The 26680-nt window shown below is 52.1% G+C and overlaps 2 protein-coding genes across 12 annotated transcripts in view; both read right to left on the bottom strand.

Moving 5' to 3' along the window:
- Positions 1–301: 301 nt before the first annotated feature.
- On the bottom strand, positions 302–20531 carry KCNIP2 (potassium voltage-gated channel interacting protein 2). 4 transcript variants are annotated; one of them, XM_064269408.1, is made up of 10 exons: positions 20459–20531; positions 7190–7285; positions 6263–6361; positions 5445–5569; positions 5017–5086; positions 4769–4839; positions 4534–4641; positions 4249–4353; positions 4050–4112; positions 302–3734 (listed from the first exon to the last, which is right to left on the bottom strand). In XM_064269408.1, the coding sequence occupies exons 1-10, from the start codon at positions 20529–20531 to the stop codon at positions 3687–3689; spliced, it is 858 nt and encodes a 285-aa protein (XP_064125478.1). In that variant the 3' UTR covers positions 302–3686. The 4 variants fall into 4 exon arrangements, with proteins under 4 accessions (XP_064125478.1, XP_064125479.1, XP_064125477.1 ...); XM_064269409.1 differs by lacking the exons at positions 6263–6361; positions 7190–7285; positions 20459–20531 and adding an exon at positions 15784–20416; XM_064269407.1 differs by lacking the exons at positions 6263–6361; positions 7190–7285; positions 20459–20531 and adding an exon at positions 10106–15731.
- Positions 20532–22517: 1986 nt separating this feature from the next.
- The window catches only part of ARMH3 (armadillo like helical domain containing 3), a 219318-nt gene continuing 215155 nt past the window's right edge, over positions 22518–26680 (bottom strand). For 7 of the 8 annotated variants that reach the window (XM_023546793.2, XM_064269402.1, XM_023546794.2 and 4 more), the window contains 2 exons: positions 26562–26678; positions 22518–24199 (listed from right to left, as the gene is read on the bottom strand). In XM_023546793.2, coding sequence (XP_023402561.1) covers positions 24107–24199; positions 26562–26678 — 210 coding nt within the window. In that variant the 3' untranslated portion in view covers positions 22518–24106. Of the gene's footprint in view, positions 24200–26561; positions 26679–26680 lie in introns of those variants that run through there. The other variant, XM_064269405.1, reaches the window with a different exon arrangement.

Genomic DNA, 26680 nt, shown 5'->3' with positions numbered 1-26680 from the left:
AAGCCGGATTCTTCCCTAAAAGATGGAGACTGTCCCTATGCCTGATCCAGTTATATATACATACTCATGCTCATTCATCTAATCATGCAATTACTTTTTTTTTCAAATTGAAAAAATAATTTTAATAAGAATTTTTTGTATGTCTATCACACAGCATTTGCCAGTTCAACATTTTACAGGTACAACTTATTGACAGCAATGACGATAACGGGTTGTGCAACCCTATCCTTAATCTATGCAATATTTCCATCACCATTAACCTCCCTTCCCCGCCCCCCCTCCCCGGCCGCCCCTGGTAAACACTAATAAATGTTATTCTCTATACATTTGCCTTTTCTTGTCTTTTTATATAAGTGAGGTTATACAATATTTGTCCTTTTGTGATTGACTTATTTCACACAGCATTATTTATTTTTATTTTATTTTTGTTGTTATTGAGAATATATACAGCAAAACATACATCAATTCAATAGTTTCTACATATACAATTCAGTGACATTGATTGTAATCTTTGAGTTGTACAAACATTCTCACCTTCCTTCTGTGAGTTGTTCCCCCTCCATTAACATAAACTCACTGCCCCCTAAGGTTTCTACCATATCTTTCGAGGTGCTGTGGTCAATTTGGTCCCATATCGATAGTTTTTAAAAGAGCATAATGCTCAAGGCAGACTTTTTTACTGGTTAAGCTAAAGTATTGTTTGGTTTTAAGAAGACTTCAGGAGATATTTTTGGTTTAAGGTTTAAAGATTATCTTAGGACAATAGTTTCAGGGGAAGGATTCCATGAAAATTTGAAATTCTGTTCTGTATTTTCCCCGTTTTGATCAAGATTTTTCTATAGAATCTTTGATCAATATGTTCAGTAATGGTAGCGGGGCACCATCCAGTTCTTCCAGTCTCATGGCAAAGGAGGCAGTTGTTCATGGAGGCAATTAACCACATATCATACAATTACTTATTGAATGTCTATTATGTGCCAGGCCCTGGAGATAGGAAACAAGACCTAGTCCAGGTACTCAAGGTGTCCTCAGGTACTTACAGTATGTTGGAGATGACAGGCAAATAATCACTTAATACATGGTTACAAACTGAAAAGTGCCATGAAGGAAAAGCAGAAGGCACCATGACAGCCTGCCACAGTATCACCTTGTTTAGATTATAAGTGACATGCACAGAATGCATTCTTCACACATGGATATTTACTGTACCCCAGGGTCACCCTGAATGGACATTGGGAAACTGGGTCTAGTCTTGATCCTGCTACAAACTCACTGGGTGGCTTTGAGTAAGTCCTCTTCTCTCTTTGGGCCGGTTTATCTTCTATAAAATTTTAAGGCTGAGGGGTAGACTAGATCACAGGTTCTTAACCTAGGGCCCATGGATGCTTCAAGGATACATAATGCTCCTAAAAATATATGGAAAATATTACATCTTTTTTCCTTCTGGACTGTGGCCCACAGATTTCATCAGAAATTTAAGAGGATCAAAGAAACTCAAGGACTAGAAAAGCAGATGGCTCTGTGATGATGTAAGCAGGGAACACAGATGACAAAATGATGGACTCTGGGAGTAAGTTTTTTCTTCTTGGACACTATACTTCTCCCTTGGCAATGTGTACAGTGGGGGAGGAAAGGGCCTAATCCTCCTTCTGCAGATGATGCTTAGTCACCATATAATGGTACCCCAGAGGACCATTGGTGGTCCCTCTCCAGGAGCCAAATGAAGAAAGATTCCCACCCCGTATAGGAAATCTCTATCACCCTTTGTGTCACTAGCCCCATGGTAATCTGTCCTGGGTCCATCCCATATGCTCTCTCCATCATTCCTGAGTGGGATGTAGGCACAAATGCACATCCATACTAGAGGCAAGGTTGGGATATTTACACAGAGGAACTTTCACTAGAAACTAAAAGGTACCCTTCCTCAAAAGAAAGCACTTTGAGATTAAGAAGTCTGCAGAGTCGAAATTCTTGATTCAACTTGTAAGAATGTCTAGCCAAATGACAGCTTGCTTGGCATAGTCTTTGGGATATTAATGTTCCTTGTCTCCTCACAGGATAGGAAACAAAAATACTCTGATTTGAGTGGGCAGGAAATTCCCATGGGGGTTTCTCTGAAGTCAGATGAGTTTCCAACTTTCCAGAACCTGTGTCTCAATCTACCAATGTATGGCCAGACTATGGCTCCCCTGGAGACAGAGGAACTTCCCTGGGGACCTATGAGGCTGCAAGTGCAGGAGTCAGGAGCTGTGTGTTACGTGTGGAGTGGGAGGAACAAAAAGGCAGAGACAGCAGCCTGTGCATAGCCATTGTGTTTTATTGGATCTGGTGTATCTCTTATTTTACAAAATATACAGAAGAGCCAAAAATGCAAAACAGCCAACAGTGTTCTGATGGGAAAAGGGGGTTCTCTCCCTCAGACCCTGGCTGGCTGGGAGGGTGACTGAATGGGACAAGCAGGTATATTAAGGGGTGGCAGCATGGCAGGAGTGCTGACAATGAGATGGGACCTGGGTTATATGGTCCCTGCCCTCTAAGTGTGCTCAGGGGCATCTCTGGGCAGATTCAGTAGAGCAAGAGGAAACCCTAGCTGGGAACTGAGGAGGTCATGTAGGGTTTGGGAATGGAGCCTGGGTTGATCAAAGATTCTAATGAATGCATCCACACCTGGGTTCAGATGCTATGCCTGGTTCCCTCCTCCTCCTTCCTTCTAAAGCATTCACTGGGGGAAGAGATAGAAACCCAAGTTCAGGAAGGTCCCTGACTCACTCCACGCCTCCAAATCTAGAGGCCATGGTAAATGAAAATATAGAGCAACTAAAATGGGTGATGAGCAGAGAGGGTAGGCTGAAACTTCAGCAGGCATCAGCAAGGACATCGCCCCACACATATTCCTTTGCCATCGTCACCACAACACCACCAGGAAGGAAGGAGAGGAAGGAATTTCAGGAATGAGCCAAACATCAGGATCTCAGGCTTTCCTCTACCGAAGAGGATATGGAAAACTTCTGGAGCACTTCCAAGGAGATAGGGTCTTCTGAAGAGCCTGGAAACTCATATTCCGATAGTCTGGGGGAGTGGGGCTTTGGCCTAGTATGTCTTAGCTCTCACTGATGATCAACCCAGGTCTTTCTGCCCTCTATCCCAGCCACCTCCTAGGACCTAGCCACTGGCCCAAGCCCAGGACTCCTCCTTCTACATTCTTGTTCCTCCTCTCACAGGGCTTTCAAAGGCTGGTCTCAAAGGCCAGCCAGTACCAAGAAAAGATCATCCTCTCTGAGAAGGGAGTATTAGGGGAAATGTTTATGAGATCAGGGATGAGGGGAGCACCATAGCAGGAGACATTCTGTCTAGTGTCATGGTTTCTACAGTGGGGGTGGGAGCTGGGGGGACCACTCATTTCCTACAGCAAGGGTGCCCTCAGCACATGGGTATCAGGTGGGAAGGGGGTGGGAGTTGTTGGGAGTTCTAGACCCTGGGCAGCATCTCCTAGATGTAGTCTGCCCACTCCCCGGCCCCCTCAGCTTCAGTGACCTGGGCTACTGTATTCCCAGGCTCTTGGTGCCCTACAGCCCCCAGGACAGGGCTAGGGTGGGGACAGACCTGGGAAGAGATGGGTGAGGTCCACCTGGACAAGGGCTAGAGCTTGGTCCCCCCAGGACACACTGACCCCCTCTCCTGGGGAACTAGATGACATTGTCAAAGAGCTGCATGGACCTCATGATGTTCTCATCCTGTGGCCATGGTGTCAAGGAGGCAGATTGGAGAGAGAGAAAGAGAAAGAGCTTGTCAGAGACAGGGAGAGGGACACTGAATCAGAGATGGGGACATTCAGAGATAGAAAGGCAGAGAGGAGGGAGATGCCCAGAAAGACCTGAGGTGGGGAAGGGGGCAGGCTTCTCCTAGTTGTGAAGGAACAGGGGAGGAACAGGATTAGGTTGTGGGGGTGAGCTGAGGAGGCTATACTCTGCCCAAAGGAAACTTCCCCTTCATCCCTGAATCAGGCCCTGAGTCTAGACCAGGGAAGTGTGGAGGGTAGGGTCCTGTACCTTTTGACAAGACTCAATGAACTCCTCAATGGTCACCACACCATCCTTGTTTCTATCCATCTTCTGTAAGAAGGTGGTCAGATAGGAGAACAGGAGGGACGACAGGAGAAAGGTAGGCAGAACTTAGGTAAGTTACCTGCTAGGACCGTGTCTCTTTCCTTTTACTTCAAGACCCTCCCGCCTACCCAGTTCCAGGCACCTGAAAAAAGTTCTCCACATGTTCCCTTGGGGCCTCCTCCCGGAGTGCAGGATAGGTGTACTTGCCCATCATGTCATAGATGGATTTCATGATGTCAAGCATTTCCTGTTAGGCCAAGAGAGAAAAGGATCCATCCTCAGAGCCTCCAGCCTCCAAATCAGGAGGTCTGGAGCCTAGAGCAGACCTCACCCGTTGCTGTTGATGCATATATGGGTCGTGTTTCCTTCCCATGGGCCTTTTGCACCCCACATACACACAGTCCCCAGGCCTTCAATTGTTCCACACCTCCTTGGTGATGCAACCATCCTTGTTGAGGTCATACAAGTTGAAAGCCCAGTTTAGCCTGTCGTCTATGGTTCCCCGAAGAATCACCGACAAACCAGCCACGAAGTCCTAGGAAAGAGGCAGGGGGAGCTATCTTCAGGTACCCTTCAACCAACCCATCTCTGTGTTTGGTCTGGAAATCCTGGCCCTGAAGCCCCAGGAAACAGGTTTCCCTAGCCCACCTCTCCCAGCTCACCTCAAAACTGACCGAGCCATCGTGGTTGGTGTCAAAGGCATTGAAGAGAAAAGTGGCATAGGTGCTGGAGTCTGTAGGATGAGTGTGGAGAATTAAGCTTAGCTTTCAGACAGGAGAGGTCTTCCTACCTCTGTGGGGCTCCTCAAGCCCTCCTCTCATCACCTTGGCATTCTTAGCCCCTCCAGAACCCTCTCTCCCACTTGGCCTAGAAATGGACAGCTACATCCCCTCCGGCCTTGCCACCTCACCTCCTTGAGGAAAGAACTGGGAGTAAATCTGCTTGAAGTTCTCCTCATTGACAATTCCACTTGGACATTCCTGGGGGGAGGCAGACCAGGCTGAAGGCAGACAAAATTGCCTTCCACTCACCCCCCACCTTTCATGTCTAGAGATTCCCAGAGACAGGGAAAATCTTCATGTCTCTAGGGGACCCACCACACAGTTCTTCTAATAGGAGGCAAGACTTCTCCCCATTGCACAAATGAAAAACTAAACTGCCAATCTATAGGCTCCGCCTCTTGCTGGCCCCATCCTTTTCGAAAAGGCCACATCCAGTAGCTTAGTCTGGGGGCCTTCCCTGCCCCTCCCTTCCCCCTCACCGTTTCTGAGAAACTCTGGATAAGCTCCCCCCCACCCCATCCCAACCCTCCCCCAGTTCTGCCTTGCTTGTACTCACGTTCTTGAAGCCCCTGTACAGCACCTGCAACTCCTTGCGCGTGAACTTGGTTTGCTCCTGCAGCTGCTCCAGACCCTCGGGCCGGTGACATACAGTGGACAGTTCAAACTCATCCTCCACGCTGTCTGCGGGAGGCGGTGGGGGGGGGGACAGCCGCGCCTCAGGCCCAGCCCCCACACACCCTCCTCAAGTTTATCGACCCATCCATCCCCTCACTCTCCAACACCGGAGACCAGTCTGCCTGTTCCCTGGACCCAGGGCCAAAGACATCAAGGCAAAGAGAAAAGGCGCTGGTCAGCTTCAAGGTCTATCGGTGGGCCTGGCCCTAGGCCAGGCCTGGCGCCAGAGCCAGGAGTTTGACTCGACGCTCACCCCTGGACCCCTGATCCCTGGATGGAGGGGATGGCCCCCTGTCCCATCGTTGTCCCAGAAGAAGAGGAACAAGACGAGAGGACTGAAGAGCGGATGTCTGGGAGTCCGAGCTCCAGGCCTTTCCAGATCACCTCAGAACCCCGCAACTCTAGCCTTGCCCTTCGCAGAGCCTCCTCCTCCAGACAAGCCCCCACCACCCCACTCCAGCCCCAGTCATGCCCCACCCAGCCCCAGCCATGCCCCGCCCAGCTCCAGCCAAGCCCCGCCCAGCTCCAGCCAAGCCCCGGCCAGATTCCTGCCTTGCACTGGCCTCTGGAGAAGCCAAAGTGAGGGCTCCACCCCCGGCCTCATATCAGCCCCACCCCAGCCCCCAACATTTAGTCCCCAGGCAAGTGCCCCCACCAGGTGCTCCCGAAGCCCCCGCCCCCACCAGGAGAGTAAGTCACCTGGGTCCAGCGGGCGGGGTCTGTGGGGGCGGAGGGAGGCTGGGGCGGCTAATGCTGAAGGGAGCGAATTGTCACCGAGAAAGCGGAAGACCTGGGCAACTGCAGACACACACCTCGCCACTCACGCTCAGCACTTCTCACAGACAAGAGTGTTATAATGCACACGCCCCAGCCCCGCGCACAAAGGCACACATAACGAGCACAGACATACACGAAACGGACCCCACGCACCCATACTTGCAAGACTCACACCCCTCCTTTTCCTAAATCTACTCTTGTGTGGGACCCAGCGGCATCAAACATAACGATACGCTCAAATAATTACAAAACGGGCCTTCATAGCTTGCAAAATGCAGTATGGTCTTCTGAAGTGGGCAAGGCCCGGCTGAGAAGCCTGAGATCTAGAGACAAAGCGAGGTCACGCAATTCGAAGTCACTCAACTGGGGGCCAGACTGGGACTAGAAAATCCAGGTATCCTGGCTTTTGGAGGAAGGCGGGCTCCGTCCTCTACACTTGCATCCGTCCTACTGGCTACATACACCTCGAGGCCCAGAATGTACCCAAGGGGGGGCGGCCACACAAGAGTCAGAGACGCTAGCCCAGCTAAGCCACGCACAGGACCTCGCAGACTCCTGGTCCCGCCCCCGCCACACTGACCACACCCACACAGGCTCAGACCTCAGCCCTGCCACGCTGGCCACGCGCAAACACGCGGTCCCTCCAGATTCGTAGATCCGGTGACGCCCAGACACTCCGGCCCTGTCCCCAAACTGACCTCTCCTACACATTCCTGTCTCCTCTGTGCACAGTAACCTACGCACGCTCACACTCCGGCTGGGCCAGCGCTGTCCCCAACCCCTCCACACTGGCCACGCCCACACGCACTCGGGCCCCGCCCCCGGAAGCAGCACAGGAGAGGCACTTGCTTTCACTGACTGAGGGCAGGGCTTGGGGCCCGCAGCAAGGCAGCAGCTTGAGGAACCGCTGCTTCAGCGCTTTTTTAGTGGGGCCTGGAGGGTGGCCTGGGAAGAGAGAAGACCCCAGGAAGGCACATTAACCCCCACGGTCCCTCCGTCCCCTATCCCCTCCCCGCCAGTCACAAGCCAACCCCACTTGGGCGGAGGGCATTGAGGGGGGTGGGAGTGGAATGGCAGGGTAGCAGGGGGCCGGGTTAGGGAAGCCCAGTGGGTCTCACTAGTGTGGGAAGTCCATCAAAGCGGCTTCTGCCGCTGGTATAATGGGACGCAGCCTGAGGACAGCAGGACAGCCAGAAGCCAGGGGCGGTAGGGGTGAGGTCCAACCCAAGGGCTGCCTGGATAGGAACACTGCTCTCTCTCACACACACACAGTGACATATAGTGATACTCAAGTAGAATGATAAATCACAGATGGATGCCATACACTGACAGCTTGATACCCAGTAACTCACTCACACCTGATGGCTTAGGTAGGGCCCAAAACACGCACACACTTTGACCTAGCACTCCTTAACACAAACACATACTAACATGACCTAAGTAAAACATGATACATATAGGAATCCATACAGGCCATCTTACATAGTGCATGATCAAACCACACAACACACAATGACCCTGGAACATCATGACACAGTGTGTTAAGGACACTATGACACACACACTATGATCTCATAACATTATGACACACAAACCAGGGTCACCATGAAAATTACCCATACCATATTGTGACCTAGGTGCTCATGGCATCCACCTACCCAAGGCTGTACCTCATCCACAGAGCTTTTGTTTGTCCTCAGCACAATTACCTTTCCTTCCTGTAACCCTTCATTCCAAGGCACCCAGTATCTTTCTATCAGAGGAAAAGGGTCTGATCAGCTAACTCACCCACCCTAAAAGTGTCGGCCTTCCCAGCTTTCCCAGTATGGCTTGTTATTTGGAGGCAAAATGGTAGCATAACTTGAGGCAATAACAAACCTGTCTATCTCCTGGCTGCACCCAATCCCAGACTCCAAGACCTAGTACCAAACCTGGCACACTGGCTAAAGGTGGTGTCATCCACTCTAGAAGAGACCCAACTTTAGCTGCAGGTAACTCCCCCACTTCAGACCCCATGCACACCCACCCTACCCTACCCAGCCAGGCCCTGCTCCCGGGGAGAGGTAACTTAATGACGTCACCATCTTCCCTGCCCCTAAGCCGGTCCCCCAACCCCAGAAGATACAGAGAGGTGAGAGGGAGGCAGTGGGCCATGCTGGGCATTGGGGATCGATGTCAACCTGGCCGCAGGCCCAGGGCTCCATTAGTCTGGACTTTGGTTTCCCGACGCCCGAATTGCATCTGGGGCCTGGGGTGGTGTAGTCGCTGGTGGGTGGGAAGGGGGGGAAGCTTCAAGTGCCTCTTCCCCTAAGACCAACTACCTTCCTTCAGGACTTAGTCTTCTCTTGATTCTTCAGAAGGTAGTATAAAGGGGCTGCCTTCAGTCTACAGAATGCCTGGCTTTCTCTGGTGGCCTCTTTCCCCACCAAACAGTCTAAAGGGGATGGCAAGAACCCAGTTGATTTCACCTTCTTGGGACTGGGTGAGAACAAACTCAGTCCAGCCTCCCGAGTTCATTTAGGTCCCAGTCCCTGCTCCCCACATACCCCAATAAATGCAACAGAGGGTGGAGGGTGGGCTAGTTTTCTGCTCTTACTAAACCTTAAAACAAGCAATTCCTGGACCTCTCCATGTCCCCAGCATCGTCCACATCTTTCCAGTTCTCCCAGGTGTCTACCCTGCAGCCCTCTAAGCATGGTTCTTGCCTGTCTCCCTGTCCTGGGTGGAACTGAGGAACAGCCATGCTATGGAGCTACACAGTTCTTGGTGTGAAGAAAAGGGGGAGGCCAACCTTTCCAGGGGAGGCAGAACATGGTCCCCTTTCCACTTGCAATATCACTCAAAAGAGTTGACTTTGGGGTGTGGTGGGATGGGGAATTGATTTCCCACTTCCAATGTTAATGCCCTAGAGACCATTCTGCCCCTGGGTCCTGGGAGAAGCGAGGGGAGGCAAGGGGGCTTGAGAAGCAGGGTACCTGATCTGACGCACCCCCAACTGGAGCTGAGCTATAAATGTCTCCTTCACAGTGTTCCCACTCTTGGCCTTCCAGACTTCACCTCCATCCCAAGCCTTGGGTGGAGCTGGTACATCCTCAGGAAGCTCTAGGAACAGCCACACACACAGCCTAAAACCAGTGAGGCTCAGCTACACACCCTGTCCCATTCAGGTACGCTCCCATCCACCATCTCACAAGCCACACACACCCTGTCACTGTGACACATGTAGTCACATCCCTGTCACACAGACACACACACACAGTCACATACTTTGTCCTTTCTCACACACATGAACACACTGTCACACCCCTGTGTCTTTCACACACTGGGCCCCCACACACCCTGTAACCTACCCCTGCATGCTTGGAAGTATGAAGAGCCACACACATCTTCGGAGCTGTCATGGGTCCTGGGCTCCAAAAGGGTCTCCCCAGAAATCTGGTATTATCTCAGGACCCCTGGAGCCTCCTCCCTCCACTCCAGATGCCCCTTCTTGTTTTAGGCCCCTCCTCATGTCCCCCAGATTCCCTCACCTTCTCATCTCCACATCCATCCCCCCACTCTTCACCCCTCATCGCTTCCCCCAGACAGGGTCCCCCAGATCCTATTCTCAAGGCCCCTCCTCACCTCTTGGAGATGCCCCATTCCACCACTCTCCTGTTCACTCCTGCCACAGCCATGAGGGTATAGTAACCTCCTCCCCAGGCCTTCCCATAAAGGCAGGGCAGCTGTCCCTCCAGCCCACACACACTCAGACACCTGGATTACCTTCCAAGGAGACGGGCTCAAAGAGGCCAAACTGCTCCAGGACCTTGACAAACAGAGCGAGGACCACGAGCACAGCGACCATCTCCAGCCCTTCCAGGTTCATGGTGGGCCTGGGGCATGGCCCCCACCGGCTGAGGCTCAGAAACGCCAGCCCCAGCCTAGCACCACCTTCTCCTCAGACTCCCCGGCAGGAGAGTAGGACCGCCTGCAGCCTCCCTCCGCCTCCCCGCCCTGGGTCTCCTCCCTCTTCCCCTCACCCCGCCTCTGCCCCACACGCATCCCAGCCACAGCTGCCGCCTCTTCCTCTTCCCCTCTTCCTTGGGTCACCTCAGCCTTTGGACTGGCACCTCCTTGGGAACCCTTGGTGTGAAGGATACTGGCCAGGTTGGGCCAAGCCAGAGGAGAGAGGCAGTGACCTGCTTCTGTCTCTGAGGACAGCCTCCCCAGAAACCTTTGTGGCCTCACTGTGCAAGAGAAGGGGGCAGAGAGAGAAGCTACCCTGAAGGAGAAAGCCTTGAAGGGCAGTGTGGGTGTGTATGTGAGACACTCTAATAGCTTTATGGAACAGAATATGCTATGGGTGTCTGGGTGTTTTCCTGGGTGTATATTCCTGTGTTGGTCTGTATGGGAGTGTGTCTACTCTTACGTGTGTCTCTGTGTGTACACTTGAGTGTGCACATGTCTATTAGGTGTGTTTTGTGTATAATTACAAATTTCTCCTCTTGTGTATCAGTATTTGAGTGTGTATAGGGCACGAGGTATTTGTGTTTTAGTAGGTTTGTGGGAAGTGGGTCTGAGGATTAGTAGGGGTGGGTGTGTTGTAAAATCAGGAGTATGGATTTATAGTTGTGTACTCGTATCAGCATGGAATTGTCTATCTGTGTGTATGAGAATATAAGGCAGGAGTGGAGGAGGCAGTGACCTCTCCCGTCAGGAGGACACCACCAGCATTGATTGCGGTTGCCATGGAGACTGTGAGGCAGGAAGCACTTTCTTCCCGCAGGCCACAGGCAGGGAAACTGAGGCCCAAGAGAGGGAGGATTAGATACAATAGCCTGGACAGGAAGAGGGCTTGGCCCCATCACAACCCTCTGAGGAGGGGCCTTAGTTTGGCTGCCTTTGGGAACAGCAGACCTAAATTACTTGTGAGGAAAGGGGGAACCATGCTCCCCCATCCCCATGACTTCACCCAGGAGCTGCCAAAGCCCTGCCTACTCCTTGGGAACCGTAATTGAGCTGATGGAGCAGCCCAGGGTATGAGGGAAACCTGAACCCTCCACAGCAGCCACCCACCACCTAGAGCACTCCTGGAGGCCCTTCCCCCTCTTCCCTGGCTCTTTCCTGGTGCTGTAGGGGGAGGGGAGGCCTGCAGGGCCAGTGAGCCAGAAGCAAAGGCCAGAGTTAATAACAGCACTGCTACCACTGCCGGCTAACATTGACTGACCACTCACTATGTGCTAGATACTGGGTTATGTGCTTACAGACATTATCGCATTGAATTTTCACAATAAATCTATGGAGGCAGTACTATTATGACCATATTACAGGTAGGGAAACTGAGCCAAAAGGAGGTTAAGCAAATCCCCAAGATCAGGCAGTGTCAGAGCCTCAGTTTTAACTCAGTTTGACCTCTGAGCCTGTGCTCTAGACCACCACGCTACACTGGCTCCCCTCTGAGAAAGCTTGCCTACTCAGGAGGTCCAGTGTATGGAAGTTACTCCAGAGGGCCCCCTCCCCTGGTTGAGCTCTGAGATGAATAGGTGTCAGTTCCAACTGTGGGGTGGAGGCTGGTCCTTACTGCTCCAGTTGAGGTTCACCGATCTGCAGTTTTCTATGCTAACCACTGGGGGTCAGGTATCCACCTCGCACCATATTTACCCCCTTCCCCAAGGGCAACCTCCAGGGTAGGTGTGGAAGGGAAGCCTGAGGAAAGGGTAAGCTTCATACAGACATGGTCTTCTGCTTGCCCCCAACCCCCACCAGGAAAAAGTCAATTCAGTGGCTAGTTTTGGTCTCTCACACCTTAAAGGTTACAGACTTACAGATGAAATCAGTAACTATCTCCCTGTGACTGTCTAAATTGCACAGTTGGGGTTTAATACTCTTCCCCCCACCCTCATCAGCAGAATCCTTCATTTATGACAGTCTGGCCTCTTCACTGCCTCCTAGACACACCAAACTCAGTCCTATCTCTGTGCCATTGCTCCTGTTATTCTCTCTGCCTGGGATGCCCTTCTTTATCCCACAATTTTTATCTATCATTCAGAGGCAGCTTAAACCCTCCACTCTTCCCTTCAGAGCCTCCAGGCCTCAGTGTTCTCCCAGTTACCTGAATTCTTACTGAACTCATTGTTGGGCCCTCAAAATTCAGCACTCAATTCTGTAATGTTATTAGCCGGAACAGTAAAAAGAGGCAGTGTAGCATGTTAGGTAATAGCATGGGCCCAGGTGCTATATTCCCTGTGTTCAAATCCCAGCTTTACCACTTGCAACTAACTGGGCAAGTTCTTAACACCTCCGTACCTCAGTTTACTACCTCGTATGGTTGTTGGGAGGAGTAAATGAATTAATACACGGAAAGACCTTAGAATATTGCCTGGCACAGAGTAACTGCTGAATAAGTTTCCTACCATTATTGCTGGAGGGGCGGTGGTGGTTCAGTGGTAGGACTTTTACTTTCCATGTGGGAGACCCAGGTTTAATTCCTGGCCGATGTACCTCATGCACAGCCATCACCCCTCTGTTGGTGAAGGCTTGTGTGTTGTTACGATGTTGAACAAGTTTCAGCAGAGCTTCCAGACTAGGACAGACTAGAAAGAAAGGCCTGGCGATCTACTTACAAAAATCAGTCAGTGAAAACCCTATGGATCACAATGGTCCGACCACGGGGATGACGCAGGACTAGGCAGTGTTTTATTCCGTTGTCTGTGGGTTAACCATGAGTCAGGGGCTACTCTTAAGCAGCTAACAACAACAACCATCACTGCTAACATGGCAAACCGTCCCCCCTTAGATTTCTATAGCTCTTAGGGATTCACAGAGCACTTCTACAAAAGAGGTACAGAGAAGTAAAGGGACTTGCTCAAGGCCAACCAGCTAAGAGGGGATGGGGCCGAGATCTGAACCCAGATCTTCTCTCTGGGTCACTCCTGTCTCTTCAACTAGATCCCAGGCTCCTTGAGGGCAAAGATGTTAAAAACTGTGCCTTCACGAATTGAGTGCCAGGCTCTGAGCTGGTGCCTGTGAAACAAAGATGAACCAAATACGGTTCTGGCTCTCAGCACTGGGCAGGGAGAGACATCGGCACTGAGATAACTATGCTATAAGACATCTATTCATTCAACAAACAGTGCCTACTATTCATTAGGAACCATTGTAGACAGGTCATAAAATGAGCTATAGTAAAAACCCCACGTGCAGTTCTAACTGGGAGGCCAGGGAAAACTCGATGGAGAGGGTACCTTTTGAGCTGGGTCTTAAAGAATGGCTAAAACTTCAACAGTCTGCCTTAAAAAAGGGATCAACATTTATCAAGCATATTGTGTACTGTGAGCACTTTACATGTACTATCTCATCTAGACTTCACAATAAACCTGAGATGCTAGGTCTATTATCCCTTTTTTACAGCTGATACGGTCAGAATGAGTAGCCTTACACTCATTTGGAGATGAAGGAATTGAAGCTCAGGGAAGTGATTTTCCCAAGATAACATAGCTGATAAAGGGTGGATGGAGATTTGAACCTGAGCCCATGCTCTGCCGATTCCCTCAGGCTATCTCCAGGGAAAGGGCGATGCGTGTGGGGTGTCAAGGAGTGCTGGAAGATTATAGCTTAGTTTATGTTGGAGGAGTCATGGGTGAAAGAGCAAAAAGGGTCAGATTCCTTGGAGCCTTGAACGCCAAGCCAGGCTATTTGGACTGAAAGAGACACCACAGCAACAGCTCCCTGCTCCACATTGCTGATTCACAGATGGACAGAATGACAAATTTGCAGGCAGTTGCCCTGTTTCTGAACTTCCTCTTCCCTCCCTCACCCCACCTTCAACTCTCTAAGACCTTGACCCAGCCTCATAGGAGCTCAAGGTTCTAATCAACCGGGCCCCTGGTGGGACAGTCTGCCAGAACTGAAAGAGTAAGTTGTTTTTCAGGCTCTCCCTTCTCTCTACTCAGTGACCTCTTACGTCTCAGGGCCCGTGGGAAATTTGCCCAGATCTGTCCTTCCCAAGCACCCCTGTGCCCCCGGACTTAGCTCTTCACCCAAAGGAGTGAAGTCTTAATGGAAGCACTTCAGGCAGAGTGAGTGCCCAAGGAAAATCTATCTTGGGGCATTAGGTGGGCCCTCCCAGGTCCCTTAAATCTCACCACGGAGATCTTATCATTCAGTTCTTTAACTCCACAATTCAAACCCAGGAGTAATGCTGCCCTGTGGAGGCACCCACCCTATGCAGCTGCCCACCTTCCCCAGTCTACCCTTGTTTCTCCACCAGTGGAGGACCAGCCAGTGAAAACCCCAAAGCCCTTCTCTCAGCCCCCCAGCCCCACTCCATTTCAAGCCAGGCCAGAAGCTACTGCAGCCCCCAGCTGTATCAGGTGATTAATGACCTCCCTAGACGTTGGGGCTATTTTGGGGCCTGGAAGTCATGCCTGCAATGATTGAGAGCTGGCCCTGCCTGGCTCCAGCCATCTGTCACTAAAGACAGGCCCAGGAAGGGGACTTGGGGGAACGTGTGCTCCCCAAGAGAGTTCTAAACATGGCTCTGGCTCAGGCCCATCTCCCCTCCTTCTGGGGGACACACGGCAATGAGAGATCACAGGCCCTGACTACATCCCAGGGACTCAAATGAATATCCATGGAGAGAGCCAAAGAACTACAGATTCCAGAATGCCATGAGGCCAGGCTGTCCTGAGGCCAGGTGGGGAGGGAATGCTGGGTTTTATGGGCCCTTTTCAGGTAACCCTGAGGGAACCCAAGTGTACACAAATCTTACACTCCACAGATCACAGATTTTGCAAATTCCACACCATGGTACAACTTCATGAAGGCTATACAACTCAGAAACCCCCAACCCATGCCATGGCATAGAACTCCAGTACATGCAATCTCAGTGTCACAGAATCTCAGGGATAGGCACCCCCAGGGATGCACAGCCCCAGTGATCATAACCCCATTCATCCAGACTCCCAGAGAGACAGAAGAGTGACATACAGTGTTTATGCCATACAAGTCTATCCGTCAGAGCTCACTAGCTGAGTTCTTGTTGGTCCAGCCCGTCTCAGGATTCCAGTCATCTTAAGCCCCCCTTGACCTAGCAATGCAGTAGAGGGCTGCGCTTTCTCCCTGCTCTGCTGCAAGCTTCTTCCTCTCATCCCTGTGAGGGGTCTTGCCCTCTTACTCCCACTTGCTTGAGGGCCCTCCTTTGCCCTCAAGGAGAAGCCCTGCCTTCTCCCACAATAGTGAGGGACCATGCCCTTCCTGAGTCTTAGCTTTTCCTCCTCTGTAAGCAACTTAATCCCTCCATCTCTGTGAGAGGTCTTGCTCCTTAAACCCTTTTGTTTGAGGAATCCTGCTCCCTCCCCCCATCTCTGTGAGGGGCCCACCCCCCTCTCCACCTCTGTAAGGCTCCTATCCCACTTCGCCCTTTATTTGAGGGGTCCTGCTCCTCCCTCCTTTCCTCCTACCTGGCGACAGTGACCCAGTCACCAGCTGGTAGAGGGATCGCGCTGCCTGCCCCAACGGGCTCCGGCACCTGCGGGGGCATCGGTTCATGGTTCGGCTGCGAGCACAGTGGCGATGCTCCGCCCCCAAGGCCTGGGGCCGTCCGGTCTCCGCCCCCACCCGTGTGGGCCCTGCTTGGGCTGCGTGGGAGAGTGGGAGCGGCAGGACCGGACTCGCAGACGGTGGAGCCTCTCCTGGCTGCACTAGGGGCACTCACCTTGGCCCCATCATTTTGAAGCACCCGCCCCCAAAGCTCCCAGACGGGACGGAGGCACGGGAGTGGGGGATTCTCCTCACCAGTCTTCTCTGGGAATATTTTCTGGATTTCTAGTGGGGAGGGGAAGCAGACACGGGATTTGAAAAAGGGGCTGTAGGGGAATAAACCTTATAATTTATTACCCTCTTCAGTCCCTCCTCCACCTGTCGCTCCTCCCCCCACCATTTTGGCGCTTTTACGAAAGGGTAAAAGGACATCGTTGTCATGGCAATCCCTCTACACTTCCATACTTTCTGGATCGATGAGAGGGAGGGCAGGAGGGAAGAGCAGGAAGGGGCCGGTGTATTAGAGTGGCAAAGAAGAGGCGGTAGGGATGTTCCCTTACTGGTACATCTCCTGGCTCCAAATGTCTTTCTGTCAAACTGTTTGTCTATCTTTGTCCTGGTCCAACGGGTTCACAGACTTACTATGATCCGCTGGCTGCCAGCCAAATGCACCGAGAAGCCCTTCACAGACCCAGACCCCTTTCCTAGGCTCGTCCCTACGTGGTTAGACCTAAAGTAAGCCCTTCCAGGACCTTCTAGCTCCTTCACACTCCTAGAAGAGCCTGCAGGAGAGAGGACACAGTCCCACTCTCTGACTGGGATCCCGTATTTTTGGCTGAAAACTCTACATTCCCGGATGGAAAACCAAAAACGCCCGTTGCCGTCGAGTTGATTCCGACTCATAGCGACTCTCTTGGACGAGTTAAACTGCCCCATAGGGTTTCCAAGGAGCGCCTGATGGATGCAAACCTGCCGACCTTTTAAGTCACCTAGTAATTCCCGGTTTCACTTGGCGACAATCTCCATCCAGGATCAGCTCCCCATGCATGGCTCCGCTCAGCCACACGAGGGCGCCCAAGTCCTGGGAAAGATACTTCGAACCACAGGGGCCGGATTCTGGAGGTCCCTAGCCCAGGCCTAGCCAGCCAGGTCTTTTCTGTGCTTCCAGCTGGGAGAGGGCTGCCGCTGATCGCTGCCTTTCCCCAGTCCATCGCACTGCCAAGAGCCCTCGCCGGGCTGGGAAGACCAGAGGGGATAGATTGGGGTGGGGGGGACGGGAGGGGAGAGAAACTTGAATCTTTTTTTCTCTAAAAAAAGCCTCTCCAGTTTTGTTTAAATCCTGAGGATGGTGTGCTGGAGGCAAGAAGTAAGGGGACCCAGAATACCCTCCCTGTCAGCCTGATGGGCTGGGATGACGAGAGCTGGAGACCTCCCCTGTCTCTGGTCCCTGGAATCTCGCTTGCATTAGGCGGGAACGGAGCGAACTTTGGGAACTCGGAAGGCTGGGCCGCCCCTCCGCCCTGCACGAGCTTCAGCACCACGGACAACGACTCCTGTTGTTAGGTGTGTGGTGTAGGTTCTGACTCATAGCAACCCTATGTCCAACAGAATGAAACACTGCCCTGTCCTGCGCCATCCTTACAGCCGTTGCTGTTTGAGTCCATTGTTGGCAGCCTCTGTGTCAATCCATCACGTTGAGAGTCTTCTCTTCCTCGCTGACCCTCTACTTTACCAAGCATGGAGTCCTTCTCCAGTGACTGGTACCTCCTGAGAATATGTCCAAAGTACATCCACACTTCTAAGGAGCATTGTGGCTGTACTTCTTCCAAGACACAAAAAAGTTCGTTCTTCTGGCAGTCCATGGTATACTCAATATTCTTCGCCAACACCATAATTCAAAGGCATCTTGAAGAATTGAAAGTTCTTCTTTAGTTTTCCTTATTCATTAAAACCCAGTGCCGTCAAGTCATTACCCAAGCATATAAGACAATTGAAAACACCATTGCTTGGGCCAGGCGTACCTTGGTCCTCAAGGTGACATCTTTGCTTTTTAATATTTTAAAGATGTCTTTTGCAGAAGATTTGCCCGATGCAAAATGCTGTTTTGATTTCTTGACTGCTGCTGTCATTCAGATGGAAACCCTGGTGGGGAAGTGGTTAAAGAGCTATGGCTGCTAACCAAAAGGTTGGCAGTTCGAATCCACCAGGCTCTCCTTGGAAACCCTATGGGCAGTTCTACTCTGCCTTATAAGGTCGCTATGAGTCAGAATCACTCTTTGGCAACAGGTTTGGTTTTTTTGGTTGCTGTCATTTGGGAACTCAGAAGACCAACCACACCTCCGCCCCGAGGGAGTTTCAGCACCGTGGACAACGACCCTTAGTTTAGGTTTTTTATCTCTGGCATTTCAGCTGGCCCTGCCTGCCTGCCTGCCTGCCAGGGCCAGAGTCTTCGTTTACTTTGGTCTCTCAAACTCATTTGTCTCTGCTATCTGATAGGTCCTCTTTCCAGAAGAGGACCCCTGGTAGCCCTATTTCTATTTTCCAAGTCGTGTGTCTACAGCAAGAATCCTGATGGCTTTGAGTATGATTCTTGACACTTGCCAACATTTGACCCTTCTATTTCCCTTGGGAGCAGGCAGGCATGAAGTAGTATGCTCCGTCTGACACATGAGAAAAGTGACGCCCAGAGAGGAAGAAGTCAGCCAGAGCTGGTATTCACACTCCCATTCCCAACTCCTGAGGCAGTGCACCTTCCCAGTACAAGTGCTTACTCACCCCCACCCAACTGAAGCTTCAAATAGCCAAGTGGGGAAGGGATAATTGTACTAATGGAGAAAATCAATTAAACCAGGGAGCAAACGCTGACTAATGAGGTGCTAATGAGGGCCTTGGGGACCTCGATACCCTCAAGGATCCTCTGAGCTGGTGGTGGGAACAGAGGTCATAGCAGAGCTGGACAGCCAGACCTCTGGATCCCATCTAGGTTGAGGCACTGAAACCTGGTCTCTTTCCCTTTGGGGGCCTGCCTAGGAGCTGAGCTCTCCCTTCTGGGGGTCTTGGCATAGTGACTAGGACCTCCCCAGGCTCAGTGATGGGGAGACACTCAGGTCTCCAGGCACAATATCCTATTCCCCTCCTCCATCCCCGAGTCTTAATTAGCCTCACTCCCCTCAGGAAGGACAAGGATCACAGCCTCTCCCCTCTCCCTAGCTTCGTTTCAGCTGCAGGAGAGACAGTCTCCCTCCTCTCACACTCTGTTGGGAGTACTAGGGCAGGCTGCACAAGGAGAGACATAAACACACAAGTACATGGAAATGTACACAAGGTGACACAGTCACCTACACAAACACATGGAGCTGCTTACTAAACCCAGAAATACGCACATGCACAGTGTACAGGTCTAACATACCTCCCCACAGAGGAAAGAGGATGCCAGGACAGCAGAGTGGTTTGGGTCACATAAGGGTAGGCAACAGGGTACTCTCTCCCCCCGCCTGCCAGGCCTAGAGCTATCTCTGGATCTGGAGGGGAGGCAAGAAGATATGTTTTCCTCAGGGTTGGGGTGAAATTTTGGAAGGGTCGTTGGGGGTTGAAGGAGCTTCAGTTGTAAGAATGATCTCTAGTCCTTTTTTTTTGGGGGGGGGGGAGACTGACCCATTACTAACCAAAGCCTCCCACGAGGGCCAGGTGCTGGGACTATAGGATGCTCCTAGGAGTCAGGCTGGGCAGCTAGACACTAGAGTCCCCCTCCTTGGATCCACTTGGGCTATTTGTGGAAAATTTGGGTAAGCAGTGGTGTTTACTAAAGACCCCCATCGGCATCAGGAAGCCAGAAAGGTAGCAAGGGTAAGACATGTCATGGACACACACAGAACCCCACTGCCAACATGACCACAAAAGTATACAGCTAGCATTCAATGCCAATATAACTCATATAGTCTCATAATCACAAAACACAAAACAACACACCTTAACAAAGGCTCACCCCAGGAGTTTCACAGTCATAAAGTCTTACAAAGAGACACACCACCATAAAATCAAGCCCTGACACATTCTGGTAGGCACATACCACTTGATACAGAATCACACACTCAAAGCACATAGTTGCACATACAACAGAGACACATGGTCAAAACAACCTCATCTGTACAAACAGGATCCTACACAACCTCACTCAAACATCTGACAAGATCACACAATTGCATGGCCACAATCAGTCACAAGCAACCACATTCACCCTGGCTGTCACCAAAGCCAGGGCACATGGCAACCAGATGGGAGGTGCACACACATATACAGAGACACATACAAAGAATGACAGGCACTCATGCACGTGACACCTCCCACTCCAGACACCCTCCCAGTCCTGTGTCAAACACGCCCACATCTGCTGCCTCTCCCCACCTGCCACCCCCCCACCTCTGTGGGATCGAGGCTTGAACCCCAGCGTCCTGCTGCCCAGACCAGCTTGGAGGGTACCTGGGGATGGGGCAGAGCCTGGGCTTGAGGGAGCGAGCGGGCCAGGTCAGAGAGGTATAAGGGTCTGGGGGGATGTAATTCACCCTCCCACCCGCGACCCCCGTGTCACCAACTTACCCGTGAGCTGGTCGTAGGAGCCGTCCAGGTCTCGGGAATCGGACAAACTCTCCTTGCGGCCCTGGCCCCGCATGGCCCCCGGCGACCCCCTCCCGTCCCACCTGGGCCGGGGGAGGGGGCGCCGGGTGGCTGGGGCCAGGCACTCACACGGTGCCCCCTGGCGGCGTAGCGCGCTGCCGGGGCTGGGGGCGGGGAGAGTAGGGGCCGGGGCTGGGGTCTAGGGCCCACCCGGGGGTCCTGGGGCAGGAGCAGGAGGCTTGGGTAGCAGGTGAGCGCAGACCCGGAGCCCGAGTGGAGCTGAGCGCTGAGCCGGAGCCGAGCCGCCTCTCTCCTCCCGCCCCCTCCCCGCGGCTGTCACCACTGCCTCCCCCTTCGGCACTGCCGGGATTGGCTCCCCCTACCCCGCCTCGCCTCTCTGCAGCTCGGGGGAGGCACCAGGGGAAGGAGTGAGCTGGGACGTGCGGGGAGGGGGCTGCTGCTTTAGCAACCCTTCCCCCTAAACCTGAAGCTGCGGGGGTTTGGGAGTCGGAGAGGGAATGTGGCCAGAAAGGCTCCACTGTGAGGAGACCCTCGCCCCAGTTCTCAGGCCCTCCTCCCCCACCGCCAGCGCGGTTCTGGCCGGGTTAGAGCCTGGAGTATGTCTCTAAGTCCCGTGTTTGCCACCCTCTATTTTCCGTCGTTCCTCCTTCCCCATATCCGCCTCTGTGGCCCCAGCCAGTCTCCACCACAGCTTGAAGGGGGCTGGAGATGCGGAGGAAAAATCGCCCCAGCCTCTAGTACCGGGCTCATCTCAGGCCAGCAGACTATGATTTTCTCAAGTTCCAGAAGGACCCCAACCCTCACCCACCTCAGGACCCTGTCTCTGGGCCCTATACACTCTCAGAGTGCCTTCTTCCTTGCTTTGATGGTCCCAGCCAGCCGAGTGGGAAGATAAGGAAAAGAGCGGACCAGGTCAGTTTCTCAAGACTTTCTTGCTCCCCCCACCCATTTCCTTCTTTCAACTTCCCTACTGTTCTGTTACCTATCCTGTCCTAGATTCCCAGTTTTCCAGCAGATTTGGGAGAGCAACTGAAGGGCTGTGGGATCCGGGTAAGAACACAGAGTGGGGTCAGAAATGCCCTTGCTGTGAAGCCCCCTTTCTGAATTCAGGAACTAGCAGAGCTGGGCTACCTCACTCAGGAATGGCTACTGAATGGCTAAGCCCCACTTGTCTGACTTTTCCCAGGATGGTTTCTGGGTTCCTAGCTCATGAGTCCCCCACCCAGCAAGACGATGGGGAGGGGGAGGAGGTCTGGATGGGGTGGTGGCAGTGTCCCAGATAACCCTGCCAGCCCAGCAGCTCCTCCAGAGGAGTGATCTACTGAGACCAAAAGCTTCAGCTAAAGTGACCTCAGCACATTTCATCTCTTCAATTGGATTCAATTTCCAACCACTTGACGTAATTAACCCAGCAGGAGTTGTGGTGGGTGTTCAGGGATGAGAGGGGGACAAGCAGCAGAAGGGAGGCCTATCTCTGAGGGCAACGCCCTGTTCCTGACTTTCTCCTGGCTCTCTTGGAGCCTCCACGGACCTGGCACAGAGGCTTGGGCATGGACAGAGCATGGGCAGCTCCTTTTGGGGCTGATTTCTAGGAGAGGATGGGAATCTTATTCAGTTCTTAGAATGGGTATTTGTGAAGAGGCCAAGAGACAAGTCTTTACAATGCAGGGCAAGGAGTCTTCTGAATATTAGCCCATGCCTTAGACCTGGCCTTGCTCAGCCTATAGGAAAGGCTGGCAGGAATCCAGAAGTGGTCCAAATGGGCTGGCTGGCCTCCTCAACACCATTAAGTTTGGAGAGAAGCGAACTCCCTTTTCCTCCCTTCCACCCAGAGGGTAAGGGAGGCTACAACTCTCTGAACTGGACTGGCCTCCACTAGGGCCAGGAGCGTATGCAAGGATAGGCAGGGGTTCCCCAGCCAGATGGGACCAGCACCTGGGAGATTACCTTAACTCTTTGAGAAATGAGTTCTGGGCAACAGAGATTGAGAAAAAAAAAAAAAAAGACACTAAAAAGACTGTCCCATTCGAATCAATTTTTAATAACTTCAACTTGCCACCAGCTCCAGCTCCAGCGCCTCGGAGGTTTATCACTGTGGAAAACACTAATTGTCCCAGGCTGGGCTATCCATCTAGTGATCAGAGATGGCCCAGCCCCTGATTTCCTAAGTGTCTACTCTACACACAGCAGCATATTGTGGCTTCTCTGGAACAAGTGCAGATCTGCTCAATGTTGGGGCCAGAATTCTGGTTCCTAGGAGGGCAAGCATCCCAAAGAGATTTGAGGCTAAGTGAAATAGCGAGCTGGGGAGGTCCCAGACCTGTTCTCACTGTTTAGTTCCTACACTCACTCCCAGATTCTTCCTGTGCAGCTTGCTCTCTGCATCCTGACAGCTTCGGAAAGTGTTTTGGAAAGAGAAGATCTCAGAGCAGCAGCTACTTATGAGGCAACACTGGTGTAGGGAAAACCTACAATGATCCCATGGAGGCTATCCAAAGGAAGAATCACAGGCCAACTTCCGAAAGGCCAGATTTGCCATGCCCCCACCCAGAATACAGGCAGGCAGAATGGAGGCCCTACCTATGATGTTCATCTGGCCTCTTTCAGATGGAGGGCACCCAGTCCCCAGCAGGTTTTCTCCTTCCCAGGCACCAGACCACAGCAGGAGTGATTCCTCCCCAGAGGAAATTCTCAGGCAGGCTGGGTGTAAACAACAGCCGGGAGAGGGGGCAGAACACAGAGGAGCTCCCAGAGGAGGAGGTGGGTACGAAGGTGGGGAAGCTGCTGGAAAGGGAACCAGCAAAGTAGGTACCTGAGGGCTCCAGAAAACCTATCAGTGTTTATTTCACACACATACCCTGAAGATAGTTTAAAACAGATTAAAAATGAAAGCTAAGGTAGTGACCCTATTGTGCTGATGAGTGGGTTGGAAGGGGGAAAGTCAATGGATGCTCCTGGTGGCCAAAACTTGAATCCGGAAAGTGGCGGCCAGATAGCAGAGTATTGGGGAGATTCTAATCTCCAGTCTATCAGAGGAATCAGCTCTGGATTTACAAAACAGAAAAAAGGCACCCCACTCCTACCCTACCCTAAGCCTGAGCTAGTGGTCCTAATGACTGGACAGAGTATCAGTGGGAACAGGGGACAGAGATTTCAAGCCCAGCTCAGCCCCAGGCCCAAAGGCAGCAGGATGTGGTTCCACCTTCATCTGAGAGTTGATCTGTTTTCAAAAGCCTGGGAAAACCATTGACTCTCTCATGGTGTTGGCATCACTGGGACTTGCCCCACCAGCTCCTGAAAATTAGTCAGTGGCCACAACTTGCAATGTCAATTGGAAATATGAGGGTGTGTCCAGGTGCACACCATGGAAATCCCCACATTCTTGGAGGCCTCTCTGTGCCCACCCATCCCTCCCCAAATAAGATTATCCCTGGTTTGTCCCTCCTGGCCCCTGGTGTCCAAGCTCCACTGAAAGTGCAGCCCTCACGGAGAGAACTCAGTAGGTGTTTTTCTCCAATCTTGGGGGGAGCCTTCTCTTCCCTCACTCCCCCTCCAGCCCAGGAGCCTTGTGGGTAAGGGCAGTCAGAGGCTGCTCAGGTGCGCGTGGCCTCAGGAAATGGTGGAGAACTCCTTGAGCAGGACCTCTTGGCTGAGTGTGTGGAAGGCCAGGTTTCTCCGGACGTTGGTGCTAATGGATCGAACCTGGGAAAGGGGGCAAGGTAGGAGGGCACAAGCAGAGAAAAACGAGAGAGTCAGTTACAAAACAGCACAGGGCAGTGCTTGAGGCACAGGGCCAAGATGCAAAGCTAGATGTTTCTTTCTTAGGAAATGAACCCTGCAGACAAATTAGCAAACTGTTCCACGACAGCAGGACGAAAAGAAGAGGGGCTGAGAAACAAAGAAATTCTAGTGGATGCAAGAAGAGCAGCAGAGTTCTGGAGGAGGTGGAAGCAGGCACAGACAAGAAGGTCAGGTCTTTGTCCTTGCCTTGGCCATGCAGAAGGGAGACTGGTCTAGTTAGGGGTCTGTGGAGGAGGAAAAATTGAGGCAGAGGACTCACACTCTAAGTCTACCTCTCTTCAGATGTGTTTTCTAGCCTCCTCCTCTCACTTTCTGTTTATGTAATTTTTCTGGTTGGAAGGAACTTTTAGAGATGTAGCCCAAGAAGGCCAATGGGCAGGATCAGGTCATAGAGCTGATGAGTCCCAGGCTGGGGAGCAGGACCCAGATTTCCTAACTCCTAGTCCAGCACTCTTTCCATACCACAAAGATGCCTCCCCACTTTAGAGGAAAAACATCGAGTCAATTCTGACGCATAGCAACCCTATAGGCCGGGGTAGAACTGCCCCATAGTGTTCCCAAGGAGCAGCTGGTGGATTTGAACTGCCGACCTTTCAGTCAGCAGCCAAGCTCTTAACCACTGGGCCACCAGGGCTCAAGTCTAGGATATATCCTGGCTGTGTCCCCACTGCTCACCTCACATACTTTCTACCCACGGACTGACAGCCTTGCAGGAAGTTTTGCCTGTGTCAGCTGGAGGAAAGACCTATGGGGAAGGGGCCAGAGGGACACACTCTACTCTGAGTGGGTGGCAAGAGGGCTCCAGCAGACTCTGGAAGGAGATTCATCCATGGTAACAGGTTTGTGACAGGCAAAGTGGGTGGGCGGGGGCAGGGAAAAGGAAAGATGTTCCTCTGTCCTGGGTCCCACAGTCTGGGGAGCTTTCCTTCAATTTCTGCTTTGCTATGAGATACTTAATGAAGTCACCAGGCAGGGAGCTTCAGAAGGAAGGGCAGCACGGCAAACAGCAGGCAGCTGAGTTCATTAGCTCCAAAGTGGACCAGACTCTTCTGGCTCCCCTGTGCCAGAGGTACAGTATGGGTAGAACCAAGCAAGGCAGAACTGAGTAAAAGCCTCAAGACATAGCTCCTCTAACTTTCTCACCCTCTTCATGTCTTAATAACGTTGTTAATTCTTGAATCCCACTAACTCCCCCACATCAACTTAGAGACCTTGCTAACCACTCCATAAAAATACTCTACCCTGCTATCTCCTTACACTAATGGCTTCCTTGCTCCCAACTAACTCACCTCAGAGGATGCACTCCTCACCCTGTGGCAGCCGAAGTCCAAAATCCCAGGAATGTCATGTCAGGGCCAGAGTTGGGCTGTGTCTAACACAAGACAGATCCAATCTAAAATCCAGCACCTTCACCAAGTACTCGGCACAAGGAAGTAAAAGGCGAGCTGACGCAAGTTCTGCCCAGCAGAGGGAGGTTTGAGGACATGGAAAGTGGGAACTGAGGCTTGTGTGTCCTGGTCTCAGCCCCCAGCCAGAATGCTTGTATATAACCAAGGAGGTGGGGTTGGGGTGGTGGGGCTATGAGGAAGCTGAGCTTTTCCTGAGAGTAGCTCTGAGCACAGGGCAGGAAAGGGACAATCAATAAGGAAAGCTGAGTTCTGTGGAGATACTGACTGGGGGTGGAGCAGGAGGCAGAGCAAAATGATCACTGGTCCCAGATGGCCAAAGCTGGGGCAGCAGGAAGCTGAGTGACTGGAAAGTGAGAATGCGGGTAGGGAGTAAAAGGAAAGACTGAAGAACTCGACTGGGAGGGCACTCAAGACTAGGAGCCAGTTAGGAATTTATAAAGAAGTGACTGCATAAGGAGGAGATGAATCAATTGTTCTCATTAGTTGCTCTGAAGACAGGATAAGGAGTAATGAGCCAGAGCTGCCACTGGGAACACAAGTCAAACCCCAGGTCCAGCTGGAACTGTGCAAGGGCTGTCTCCACAGAGGAGAGGTGGGCAATGCTACCTCGGGCTTCTCACCCTTCCCAGCCTGGCACCAATACCCTGGGGAATAGGCTCCTCTCTCATCCCTGGTCCTGGGCTGCCTTGGGAGAGAAGTTGCATACTCGATCCCAGCAGACCCCTTAAATCTTCTTGTATCAGCCTTTAGCAAACTGTAGTCATTCCCTAGATGCTTGCTTGTGCAGTAGAACCTGATGGCTAGGAAAGTGCCGCCAAGAGACACAGGCAGAGATGAGGGAAGGACAGACTCACCAGCTCTTTGAAGAAGGCAGCCTCCTTGTGCTGCTCCGAGTAGCGCTCATATTGGTCCAAGCCATCCTGCAGCTTCAGTGTGAGTGTGTCATAGTTGGCTCGTACTACCTCCAGCACCT

The sequence above is a fragment of the Loxodonta africana genome, chromosome 16 (genome assembly GCF_030014295.1).
Source record: "Loxodonta africana isolate mLoxAfr1 chromosome 16, mLoxAfr1.hap2, whole genome shotgun sequence".
In the NCBI taxonomy this organism is placed as follows: Eukaryota; Metazoa; Chordata; class Mammalia; order Proboscidea; family Elephantidae; genus Loxodonta; species Loxodonta africana.
The sequence above is the reverse complement of the archived record's forward strand: the minus strand, read 5'-3'. Positions and strand labels throughout refer to the sequence as shown.